At 30.7% G+C, this 12,587-nt stretch overlaps 1 protein-coding gene across 5 annotated transcripts in view; it reads left to right on the forward strand.

The window, feature by feature from the left end:
* The window catches only part of LOC111634314 (CREB-regulated transcription coactivator 1-like), a 210,865-nt gene that overhangs the window by 17,371 nt on the left and 180,907 nt on the right, over window positions 1-12,587 (forward strand). For all 5 annotated transcript variants that reach the window (XM_023379066.1, XM_023379068.1, XM_023379069.1 and 2 more), the window contains exons 2-3: window positions 2,935-3,042; window positions 10,202-10,324. In XM_023379066.1, coding sequence (XP_023234834.1) covers window positions 2,935-3,042; window positions 10,202-10,324 — 231 coding nt within the window. The remainder of the gene's footprint in view (window positions 1-2,934; window positions 3,043-10,201; window positions 10,325-12,587) is intronic.

Below are 12,587 nucleotides of genomic sequence, written 5' to 3' on the forward strand. Positions count from 1 at the left end.
CATCTTAGTTTTATATGTCATAGCATTGGCCAACAAAGCAGTTTCCAAGATGGCAACTCTAGATGACATGATGGGATAGTTCTTTGAGTAAAAGGGAATTAACTATAATTTTTTGAGGGTAGTGTTGCAATATTAACTTTATGTGAAATAAGATTACAAATTTATTTTGTAGTATGCAATAAAAGCATGCATATCCACATGTAAATGGAGAATTTTCAGGTTTCTTTTGAAAGATTGATTCTGGATTTCCCATTCTTAAGTTTCATGTTTATTAATTAATGAATATACCATGCTTGTAATGTAAATTGTTAAGTTTTCTAAAATAAAGTAAACTGTAGAAAGTGTTCAAAAAAATTGGAATTGGGAGTTTTTGGCAGAATCAGGAGAAACTTTGGTATTGTCCCATCAGAAAAACACTTGCAGAAAACTGGATATCAATGACTCTACATCTTATATACTTTTTCAGCAATATTTTAATTAAAACAAACATTTTAGACTAGACTTAATGTTGGTTAATGATGTGCAATTTATTTTATTTTTAATTTATGTTTTCATTTTAATACATAAATTATTTGTTTGTCAAAATTTGTAACACATAAGTCATTAGTTTTCAAATGTTTTCAAGTTTACAACATTTGAAAACTAATGACTTGTGTTACAAATTTTGACAAACAAATAATTATACATTTTTAACCTGAGGCAGACATCTAAATGGGGTTGAAAACATTTGTTTTAATTAAAATATTGCTGGAAAAGTATATAAGCTATAGAGTTATTGGTATATTGTCTCAATACTAGCATTTTGTGTAAATATTGCATCAGCAGATATATAAACTACACATCTCATAACCTCCCTCTCTGACTCAGAACACTAGTATGATATGCAGAAAGCAAAGTGCACAACAGCATTAGTCGTCATGCTCATTACACCAGAGAACACCTTCCATTTTTATGATTTAAAATTCTTCAGGATTGCTAGAGACCAGATTATAGGGGAAACCATTGTAAAGTTAATCATATTCAGGCACACCAAGAACAGTCTCTATATAAACAACAAAAATGTATGGTGTTATTTTTTGGCCTGGAAATATTGGGTTGAACTGAAAGTTTATTTGGGTTTTAGAGAGAGATAAAATACACTATTTTGGAATAAATAAAAGCTTTTAATCCACAATTTGTTCATTCTTTTGTTCTATAATTTTATGCCATTTGATGGATAGTTTCATAATTCTATCTTTGTAGAATTGGGTGGGTTTCTGATTGAAGAAATTATCAATGCAGTTTTTGATACCTTCTAAAGATTGAAATTCTATACCATTTACATTATTTTGCAATGAATGAAAAAGATGATAGTCTGAGAAAGCAATATTCAGAGAATATGGAGGGTGACTCAAAACAGCCCAGTTAAAGTCTAGAAGTTTTTGGTGCAGCTCCCCATCAATTTGCAAGTTTCAGACTTTTTTGATACATACAGCCTTCAGTTCATCCAGTTGGAAACAATATTTATTGGAATTAATTGTTTGGTTGTTGTGTAAAAGCTTGTAATAAAGAATCTTTTTCCAATCCCACCAAACTGAAGTCATTACTTTTCTGGGATGCAAACCAGCTTTAGATTGTGGCACTGGCTGAGATCTCTTGCTGAATATTGTTGTAAACAATCCATTTTTCATTGCCTCTTATTAATCGCTTTAAAAATGGATTATCTTCGTTCTGTTTTAAAAATGAGTCACAATCAGAAACACACTCAATAAGGTTTCATTCACTTAACTGATGGGGAACCCTAACATCATAGTGGGAAATGTATCCAAAGATTGCCAAATGTCTGACAATGGATGTTTGGGATAATTTTAAGTTTTTGGCTATCTCTCATGTTGTTCTATACTGATCATTTTGGATTAAAGCAATTATGAACTCATCTTCTATGGTTGAGTGTCGTCTTGATTGAGGTGCATCTTTGAGAGAAAAATAACCTGACCTAAATTTTGCAAACCATTTCTGGCATGCTGATTCAGTAACTGCATCCTCCTCATATAATGCACAGAGTTTCTTTTCAGTTTTTGCTGCATTTCTTCCTTTTCAGAACTAGAGCATAATATGTCAAAAATGTACCTAGTTATCTTTCATTTTAATGTTTTTTTTTTTTTTCTTAAAAGATAACTGAATTCTAAAAAATAACTAATTTGACTTACATATTAAATATACAAATATTTGAAATGCCGACCCTAAGCAAGTTAAAACTTGATCACGACAGGCAACACAAACGAGTGATTATGTAAATACCCGAATGAACTTTCAGTTCAACTTTATACATATTTTAAGTATTGTGTATAAATACAGCAGAGATGAACTTCATAATACATCCAAACTCCAGCACAAAATAAAATGTTTGAAGTGTTAAATGTTTTTAGTATTTTTAAGCCATCATCTTAAGGTTCTATAGTCTTTTGAATGTAGAACAATGTAAAAGAATATTTTTAATTTCCTAAATCAAAATATTCTTTGTTCTTTTATTTTCAAAATAGAACAAAAACAATTGGTTTTCTATTTTGGTTTCTATTTCTTTTATTTTATTGTGTCGTATTTTATTTATTTGTAATTCTTCTTATGATGATGATATATATTTAACTTAAATCCTTGCTTTATATATTAATTCAAATTACACATTTTACATTTTATTCCTTTTCTGTTGGATCCTGAAGATGGCTGATTTAACAACCATCTTCAGGATCCAGCAGAAAAATTCAATTAATAAATAATTTTGCTGGTTGAGGGTTGAATTCTATGTATTTTTATTTGAATAGCTACTATTTTTCCATGCTGACTTGTAACATTTTTATTCTTAGATATTATATTAGTCAATTATCTTTTTTAAACAAATAAAAAGTCCAAAGTAATCAAAGAAGAATTTTTGACATTAATATTTTTTTATTGTAGGGAGCATATCAAAAGCATCATTTACATATAAATCCTTCATTGGGTTCTTATAGAGGTGGATCACTTCCAAATGTTAATCAGATTGGAAATAATAGCATTGATTTACAGGTAAGAATATATTTATTCATTAGTTTAAACTAAAATTTTTTTAATGATTTTGATTATTAATTTTTATTTAATTTTTTGCATGGCAACATATTATTCCTGTTTGATCAATCCAATGTTGTGAATTGTATGAGTACACAGGTTTATGATTAAGCTAAAAGGTGAAATGATTACAGAATTGAAAAAGAAAGTAAAGGAAAAATGTGATATTGCTAAAGCATATATAATACTGCCAAACATTAGAACTTTAAAAAAAATATATATAGTTTTCAAAAATGGATAATTTGAATTTTTGATATGATAGTTTTTAATTTTTATTGATGTTTAAAAAGATTCAACTATATTAAGAAATGAACAAATATACTTTTAAGTTTTATCAGCATAAAAATTAATTCAATAATAATACAGTAAGATCCCGCTTAATGCTGTTCCACTTAACATTGTTTGTTTCAGTATTTAGCGATAGTATTGGGATTCCCCAAAATCATGCATGATTTTGTTGCTTTGATATTTGCATGCAGTCTCCTGGCACATATCAAAGCAGTATGAATGCATGTTTGCTGCGTGACAGTTGATTTATGATCGGTCAATGTTATTGTGTGTATAAAGATATAAACATAATATTTTATTTTATTGTGATAAATATGGCAATTTTTAGTTTTTACAATGGGTGATTACAAAGAAAAAGAAAGTAAAGCAACAAGAAAAAGTATTTTGCAGAAACTAAAATGCAGGTGCTCAGATGATTAGATGCTGGTGAATGGCAATCTGATATCAGCACTGCATTAAATTTGTCAACTTCAACATTATGGACAATTTTAAAAAAATAAAGAAAAAAAATTGTATCATCAGCATCTACAACCATGACTTCTGCAATAAAAATTACCCATTCCAGAAGCAATATGTTTGAGGAAATAGATAAACAACTTTCCATCTCGATTGATGATGAAGTTGAATGCAATATGCCAGACATGGACAAATGCGGCTCTTTTTGAGTTACATGCAGCTCTTGCTGAAAGTGTTAATTTCTGCTTTTTATTATTATTTTTACAATTTTATTTCCACAATTTTGTGAAAATATGTTTATTAAAAGAATTCAATATTTGTTTTATATTATAAAACAAATATGTTGTGTTTTTATTTATGAGGAAGACGTTGAACACAAATTTTTATTTCCAACTCCAATTGTATGACTTGTGCTTTTTTAAGTATCAATAATTTGCCAGTGATTCGATCTGCATCCTTACGGTTGTTTTTAAGTACATCAAGGATTACTGTAATGTGTTCTCCTACTGTGATTAAATCCATGGTCTTTGCTTGTAAGGTGTTAACTACTGATTCCAATACTGCTGAGTATTTTGTTCTAGTAATTAAGGCAACGATGAACAATTGTTTTTGTAACCTCTGAATGCAACTGGTATGCAGATTTTCTTGTGACATAATCCTCTGTAGGTAATTTACTTGTGCTTTCTCAAGCTCAGAAATTTTGAGAAAGTTTTTGAATTGATTTATACTTCTCTGACCATCTTGTTTCACAATTTGTGATAGATTTGGAGTGCAATTCTTATGAGCAGTCAATTCTCTGAAAAAGTTTATTGTATTTGTTATAGTGGCAATAGTATTTCTAATTTCTGTTATCTCATTTGCATTGTTCATCACAAGATTGAATTTGTAGCTTGAACAGTGAAAATATAATGCTCGAGAATATTTCTTCCTTAAAATCGCTTGTACACCACCCTTTTTGCCTGCCATTGTAGAGCAGCCATTGAAACCAAATCCAATGCATTATTCTGGTGGAAGATTATAACTAACCAAAAAATTGTCAATTGCTTTTGCAATTGATGATGCATCTTGTGCTTTTAGTTCCACAAAATCTACAAATTCTACAAATTCTTCTCGCATTTTTCCTTTGACTTTAATGTAGAGTTGCAAGCCAATTGATAGCTGTTCTTTCCCAGCTCTGTCTGCTGTTTTGTCAGCTAAGGCTGTGTAAGCCATAGTTTTTTAATATCGCTTAATACTTTCTCCCTAATAACTTCACCATATAAACCTATTACAGTAGAGCATTGATTATCCAAATCAATTGGGGACTGGGGTTGTTCAGAAAATTGATTTTTTGGATAACTGATTATGTACGAAAAAATATATTAACCTATCCCATGTTGAAATTCGTTCAAATCCTGGCACGTCCTTAAGTATCCTCTCATGCTTGTGCCATTGCTGCCAGTTAAAACATGTACACCAACAAAAATAATATTGGAGTAGCCAAGACATAATCAAAGATTGTAGTCCCACAGCACTAGTGGAAATTTAAATTTGCTGACTGGAAAGCTTTCGGTTAATTGACGTTTCAGTTTATCAATATTCGGATAATCAATGCTCTACTGTAACTCATTTTGTATTTTTGTGAATGTGTAAACTTCATTATGGTGACATTTTTCCAGATGAGTCTTCAATTTTTTTTGCCAGAATCTATTTGTAAATTCAACAAAGCAAATAAAACTCCTCCATCAGCTTCTTTTCCCCTAAGAGGCACGTCATGTGTGCCACAAAATATTATACAGGAAATAATTGATAACAATATTTGCCTGTTTTCTTTGATTGTTTTTTGGTGACAACTTTGCAGTTGAATGTCCATGGGTACATTTTCACGAAAAGCCTTTGCAAAAGCTGTTGCAGTTTGGTAGAAGTTGGTGGTTACATGTTTGCAGCAGCAGTCTTCATGCATATTCTTGAATTTTGTGAATGATCCCAAAACTCCTCTAACAGTGTCAACAACAGAAGGGAACAACACACAGTGCTTTGCTTTCAAAGAACCCATTTCAGCTGCTTGGAATATACTAGCCACAGTACATATTGATCTAACCAAGCATGATTGAATGTTTTTTGCAAATGGCTCACATCAGTTTCAAAATCATAATTCCTTGGCAGAACCCAGGAATTTTGTAACAATTCCTTCTTCTTTGCCACTGATAGCTGAGTAGCTAGCCAAGCGTAACAACCCAGATTGTTTTGTGGTAGCCATCATTCGTTTCAATTTCGGGATTGACTGCACAAGCTTGTTCAAATGTTGATTGATAAGAATTGGCAGAGGCAGCTATGTTCATGGTTGCTGCTGGTGCTGGAAATTTGATGGTTGTCCGATGTCACCTTTAGATGATCGTGGCACTCCAGTTTTGTCATGATTATTATCACTTTTGCTGCTACTGTCTTGATCTTTATTCCTCTTTTGAACAGTAGTTTCTTAAAAAAATGACACAAAATTCACTTCCAGTTTATTTAGGTATAGAAATCATGGAATAAAAATAGAGTTAAGGTAGGTTATCAGAAAGATACATCACGAGAATGTAATTCACCTTTTTGAAAAAATTTCCTGATATCCATTGATGCTGACAATAAATTCATGTCATGACTACAGCAGGTTTGCAAGGTCTGTACTTATTATCTATCAGAACACAATATGATTAATATTAATTACTACCACCGTTGGCTCCAAAGGGAAAATGCAAATTGGAATTACAATTCATTTACAATTACTACTAAATACTACACTACTAAACTTCTCATCAAATTGTATGACTGTTTACTTATTAAGAACTTATTACTCATCGCAACTGAATAACACACTGGTAAACTGATGCCCCAGTCTGGTCTTTTATACTACAAGTGAGTGGGCTAGAAAGGTCTGGAACTATCTCATGTATTACATGTTGCTACTAGAACATTTCAGAATCTAGAGCCATCTGGCATCTTTGAGTGCAAGAATAGCAGTGAACAATAATAGTTCTAAGATTTCATGACAGATGGCTCTAGTCTAGTGACAATATTCATTATTCAAACTGATACTAAATTGATATATTTGTGCTGTATGTATGTATGTATGTCTGTCTGTCTCTCAATTACTACACATTAATTTGCCTTCTAGGGGGACAGCTGTCCCTTCCTGCCCCTTGCTAAGTATGCCCTTGAACTTAACATAACCAGTCAATTAAGATGGACAACAAGTACTTTATCTACATTTCCCTAAATATTATGTTTTAACTCAGTGTTTCTCAACCTCTAACGAATCGTCGCCCCCTTCACTTCAAAATTCCGATGCCGAGGACCAAGACTAACGCCAAATTCGTACTGCATTGAATAGACTAGTGACTAGTATAATGTTATTTGTTCAATTATTGTACTATATAACGAATAAAATATGTAATTATTCTTAATATAATGTTTTACTATATCGCCCAGAAAATTGTTTTTCGCCCCTCAAAATATAAATTGTTACTAATCGCCCCTCAAAATATAAATTGTTACTAATCGCCCTTCAACATGGAAAAACGCCCACATGGGGGCGATATTGTTCCTGTTGAGAAACACTGTTTTAACTGATTTGATTTTTAATTTAAATTAATTAATTTTGATTTTAATTTTAGTTTTGGTTTGTGTAAAGACAGTGTTTTAAATTTAAATTAAATTTCTTTAAATGTAATTGTTATTTTTAGTTTTAATTAATTGGCTACCTAATTGCATATAAATATGGACAAATACTCAGTGCATCGATACTCTCTCCAAAGACGGGCTGAACACGCCAGCTTATCGGATTTTCCGCCATACCTGGTGCCAATTTTTACTGTATTTGGATCTATTTGGCCACAAAGTATTAGGCCAAATACTAAACATACATGTATTCAATATTTAGACCAAATACTTCCTCAATTTCTATTGTTTACAATTTGATCTCATTTTAGTTTTGGGAAAGAGAGCAAAAAAAAAAGGAAAGTGAAACACAAAACAGAATTAAAAGAAAACTTAAAAACTTGGATATTTAAAAATATTGTTATTTATTTCTTTCTGAAGCAAATATAACTTTAAGAAATAATCTTGTGCAAATATTATTTATTAAAACTTAAATTTCATGCAGATTCTGAAATTCTTGTGGCAGAAGCCAGTCGTGGCATGATGTTGAAATCCATCTTTAGCCAGTAATAAATAATTAATGTGGATTTATTTTTATTGAGTATCATCATTTTTTATTTTTGCATGAATTCTGAAGTTTCATCGCTGCTTGTGAGGTGGTGTCAAAGTCAATAATGTTGAATAATAGTATTTTTTGCTATTATTTGCAAATTTTATAAACGTTTACAATGAGTGCTTAAAAAATGCATCCAAAACATTATAGTAAATCAAATAGTGGAGATAAATGCAAGAAGTGTGGCATTATTACTATGGAAACTAAGCTTAACATAAAACTAAATGTGTTAGGTAAAAAAAATCTGAAACAATCATTAGTAAGCATTAGCGAGCAGGTAAATGGGTAAAGTGATAGCTGGCTGAGTGCCATATTGGGAATTATAGGCTATGGATACTGAAGTTGCTCCAGTTGGCACTGTGAGTAACCAGTATGGTTACATCAAAATTAATCGTTTTGGAAGTGAAGATCAGACAGAGGTCTGGATGGCATAACTGGCAATGTGTCCACACAGAATGTGGGAGTTGCAGGTTTAACTTTCACTTTGGGCTGATTCTTTTCTTCCAGAACCTTCTAAATTAATTATTAAATATTAATTTAATTATAATTATTAAATTTATCAAACGATGACTCCTAACACCTACCTCTACCTCAAAGTCAAATTACTTCACATTACATTAATGCTACTAATTACTAATTAAATCTGGCAGCCATTTGCCTATAATTTAAGAATTGGGTTTATAGATCTTTATTTTGTATAAAGAGAGGTAACATAAATGGTTTGCTACAGGACTGTGGAATTTGAAGCTAATTCATTTGCTAGAGGAGTTGGAGTTGATAAAAATGGAACTACTATGACTCCTGTTTTTTATTATTTGCTTCATATTAAATTCCTAATAGGAGTGCTAACCTTGTATCTTGCATTGTAGGAGCCTACTGTAATGGAGGATTTTATTTTATGATGATTCCCCTACTTCATGATTTTTCTTTACATATCACTAATTACTGTTGACTTTCTTTTTAGAAATTTATATTTGAATACATTCTGTATTAGCCAATTCTAAATTTTTATTGTCAAGTGACTCATATAAAATGGCTGAGAAGGCATAGGTTAAATCTAGTGTTTTTGAATACCCTAGTATAACCACAGATGAAAATATTTTGTGTGTAAAGTTATGGTTGAAGATGATACTGGTGATAAAAATTGTGAAGAAAAAGATAAGTACTTTCAGTTTTAATAGGAATGCCTGATGATTCACTTAAAAAATGCTTAAAAAGTATTCTGATGATTCACTTGGTAGTGATGAAATGCCATCCTGGGTTAATATAATCAAAGTATATTTTAAATTCTTATTTAGAAGCAAGAGTTGGAATCAGAGTTAAGACTTTCTAAAGTTCCATGAGTCAGAATCAGCAGCTTGGTCTACTGATTCCACGGTCCTAGTGTTCAATGCAACACTTTTTTTCCATGTTAATTTTTTGGCAAATTAGACAATGAAAATTATAGCCAAATCTGAGATGTTGCCATTTGGAAAAACTACTGGAAGCTTAGTCCAAACATATTTAACATACAACACCAGTCAGTTTAAAGATATTAGCATTATGTAATGTTTTTGTAAACTCTCTCCATCCTTTGTAATACATTGTAATAATTACCTGCATATTCACTCACTCATATGTAATTTATGCGTAGCTCTCTTGTTTAAAAAAAAATTGTTTTTGAAAACTGATATTATTTTTAGTTGTGTATTAATAAATAAATAAATGCTTGAATAATCTAATGATCAAATAATGCAGTTGTTCCCAAACTTTTTGATTTTTGGCACCCTTGCTAAATCCAGATTTTTTCAAGGTGCCCCAATGTCAAATTTTAACAAGTACAATTGGTGAAATAGCCAATATTTTTTTAAATTAAAAATTAATGATTTGCACCAGGTCTGCTAGATATCGCATCACATTGAATTGAAAGTGAAAGTAAAATTAGAAAAATTTTATATTATTTTGCAACGTAACTGTGAGGAAGTTGCAGCGCCCTAGGGAGCTGTGGTGCACACTTTGGGAACTGCTGAAATAATGCTTAATTGAAAATAAAGGCCTTAATTTTTCTATAGCCATTCTTAACTCATTATTTTTTTCTGTGCTTAGATACATTATATATGTCAGTTATATAGTATTTATTTATTTTTAATTTTAATATTGTAGAGTGCATTGAACAGCTTAGAAGATATGAAACAAGGTAGAGAAACTCTTACTGAAAGAGTACCTCGTGAACGTGGCAGGCATGCTACACCACATCGTAATCGTCAGTTTCCATTTGAGAAAAGGGTATGGCATGTAATTTATTTTTCTTTTACCTTTAATAAAAATTTAGCTAAGTTTTTCAACTTTGAGATATCTTATTTATTTGTACTTAATTGTTTATTGAATTGTAAATATTCAAGATTTTTTCTGACAGTTATCAGGTTATAATTTAATTATTAAAATTAATTACAAAAAACCTTAAATCTACTAAAAAATGGAACATTTATTAACAGAATGAATGTTTTTGATCATATATAATGGCCATCTTCAGGTTCATGGACCATAATAAATGAAACAAAGCACATTTGAAATTACAGTAAGACCCTGCTTAACGCTGATTCGATATAACGCGGTCTGCTCGAAGCCTAAAAAAAACTCAAAATTTACGCCGATTTAAATTATCACAGCATTTTATTGATTTGTATATAATACGATTATTTGCAAACACAGACCAGTTGGAAAAGGGTGGCAAAAAGATGTACTTTCTTTAAATCTATGTTTGTTTGGTGCAATTTTGGAAAAAATATAACATCATAGATGCCTTAGGAAATATCAACTTTGCTTGGCAAGAATTAACTGAAAAATGCATGAACGAAGTATGGAAGAAGTTATGGCTGAAGGTATCCAAGAATTCTCAACAAGAAGAGCCTATCGCTCTATATTGATTAGGTTGACCAAACTCAACCTAATCAATATAGCAGGACTAGGAGATGTAGACGAGCAGGATATTGAGGAGTTACAGCAGGTTTCTGGTGAGAGCCTTACCAATGATGATCTTCAAGAACTGGCAGAACATGGAATTTATGTGGAACTGGAAAATAGAGATTCTGAAAACAAAGAACCAAAAAAATTTCTGTACAGATTTCCTTAGTAAAAGTTTGGTAAGATAACTGAAATCATTGATCAAATTGCAGCGAATGATCCAGAGTTTGAAAGGAGTGCAAAAGCAAAACAAGGCATTTTGGATGCAATCTTCTGTTACTGACATTTGCTTAAGGAAAGAAAAAAGTGATAAATGAAACTTCACGACTTTATTGCAAAAGAACAAGAATTTCAGAAAAGTCAGGACCTTCGTCACAAAAAATGAACTTTATATTTCTGTGTGCATATGTTTGTGTTATTTAACATATATTATTATACAAATTAATATAAAAATAACTTAAAATTAAAGTAAAATTTGTTTATTTTTGGTCATGTGTTTACCTATCTCTATTTACTATATGTTAAAATGACCTCATTTAACACTGTTTCACTTAGTGCTTTGTTGTCTAGGAATGCATCCCTTGCATTAAGCGAAGTCTTATTGTATAAGCATTCAAAAAAAATACACATTCATATAGCAAGTCACATGCACAGGATCATAAGTATATTAAATAAAATATAGAAAATAAGATTAAAAATTAACAAGAAAAATGTTAAATACAAAATAATTAAATAAATACAATCAAATATACAAATATTATAAGTAAAAACATAAATATAACAAAAGAGGATAAAGAATATTATAAAACTTCAAATAATGAACTCAATGCATGTGACACCACTGTAGAATTTTTAAAGTTAATTTCAGGTGAAGGGCGTTTTGTTAAAAAAGTCGAGATCTTGTTATTAGTATTTTAGCCACCCATACCAGAACTGTCATATCAGAACTGAAGCACGATGTAGAAGGTGTACTCTATCAAAAGAAAAATTAACATCATATTCACAAAAAAAAAAGACCACCAAGACAGTTGTACATAGGTGCTTTCTAATTGTGTCTTGATGATTCTAGTGCCCAAAGCCACATTTTACTCCAACATATTTGTAGTGATAATTTGCTCTGTTGTCCTGTGGGGGAATTGAATAGGTCTCCTTGTAGTAAGAAATATTGTAATATTTAGAAATTGTATTTCTCATGAGCTACATTGTTCTAATTCTAGAGTTAAACTATGAAAGGTTCTTCATTTAGGACAATAATAATAATCATATTGGATGTTATCTATGCCATAATGCTAATAAATTGCTAAGCATTAATCTTTGAAATTACATCAGTACTAAAGGGACAGAAGTATTACCCCATTTATGTCATATATATATCTATCATATGTTATGTATGTATAAGCTTATTGTGACTTTATTTTTATAATACATACAACATATATAGCTTTTTAGTTAGTTCCTGTGAGTCATCAATTTTTTGATAATTTTTAATTATAGCACATGATAAATACAGTGAAACCTCCATTAATGGACTTACAAATATTGGACACCTCTACTTAATGGACACTTTTACAATCCTCAGACCCCT

Source organism: Centruroides sculpturatus, unplaced genomic scaffold (genome assembly GCF_000671375.1).
Source record: "Centruroides sculpturatus isolate CEXI.00-Female unplaced genomic scaffold, Cexi_2.0 scaffold886, whole genome shotgun sequence".
In the NCBI taxonomy this organism is placed as follows: Eukaryota; Metazoa; Arthropoda; class Arachnida; order Scorpiones; family Buthidae; genus Centruroides; species Centruroides sculpturatus.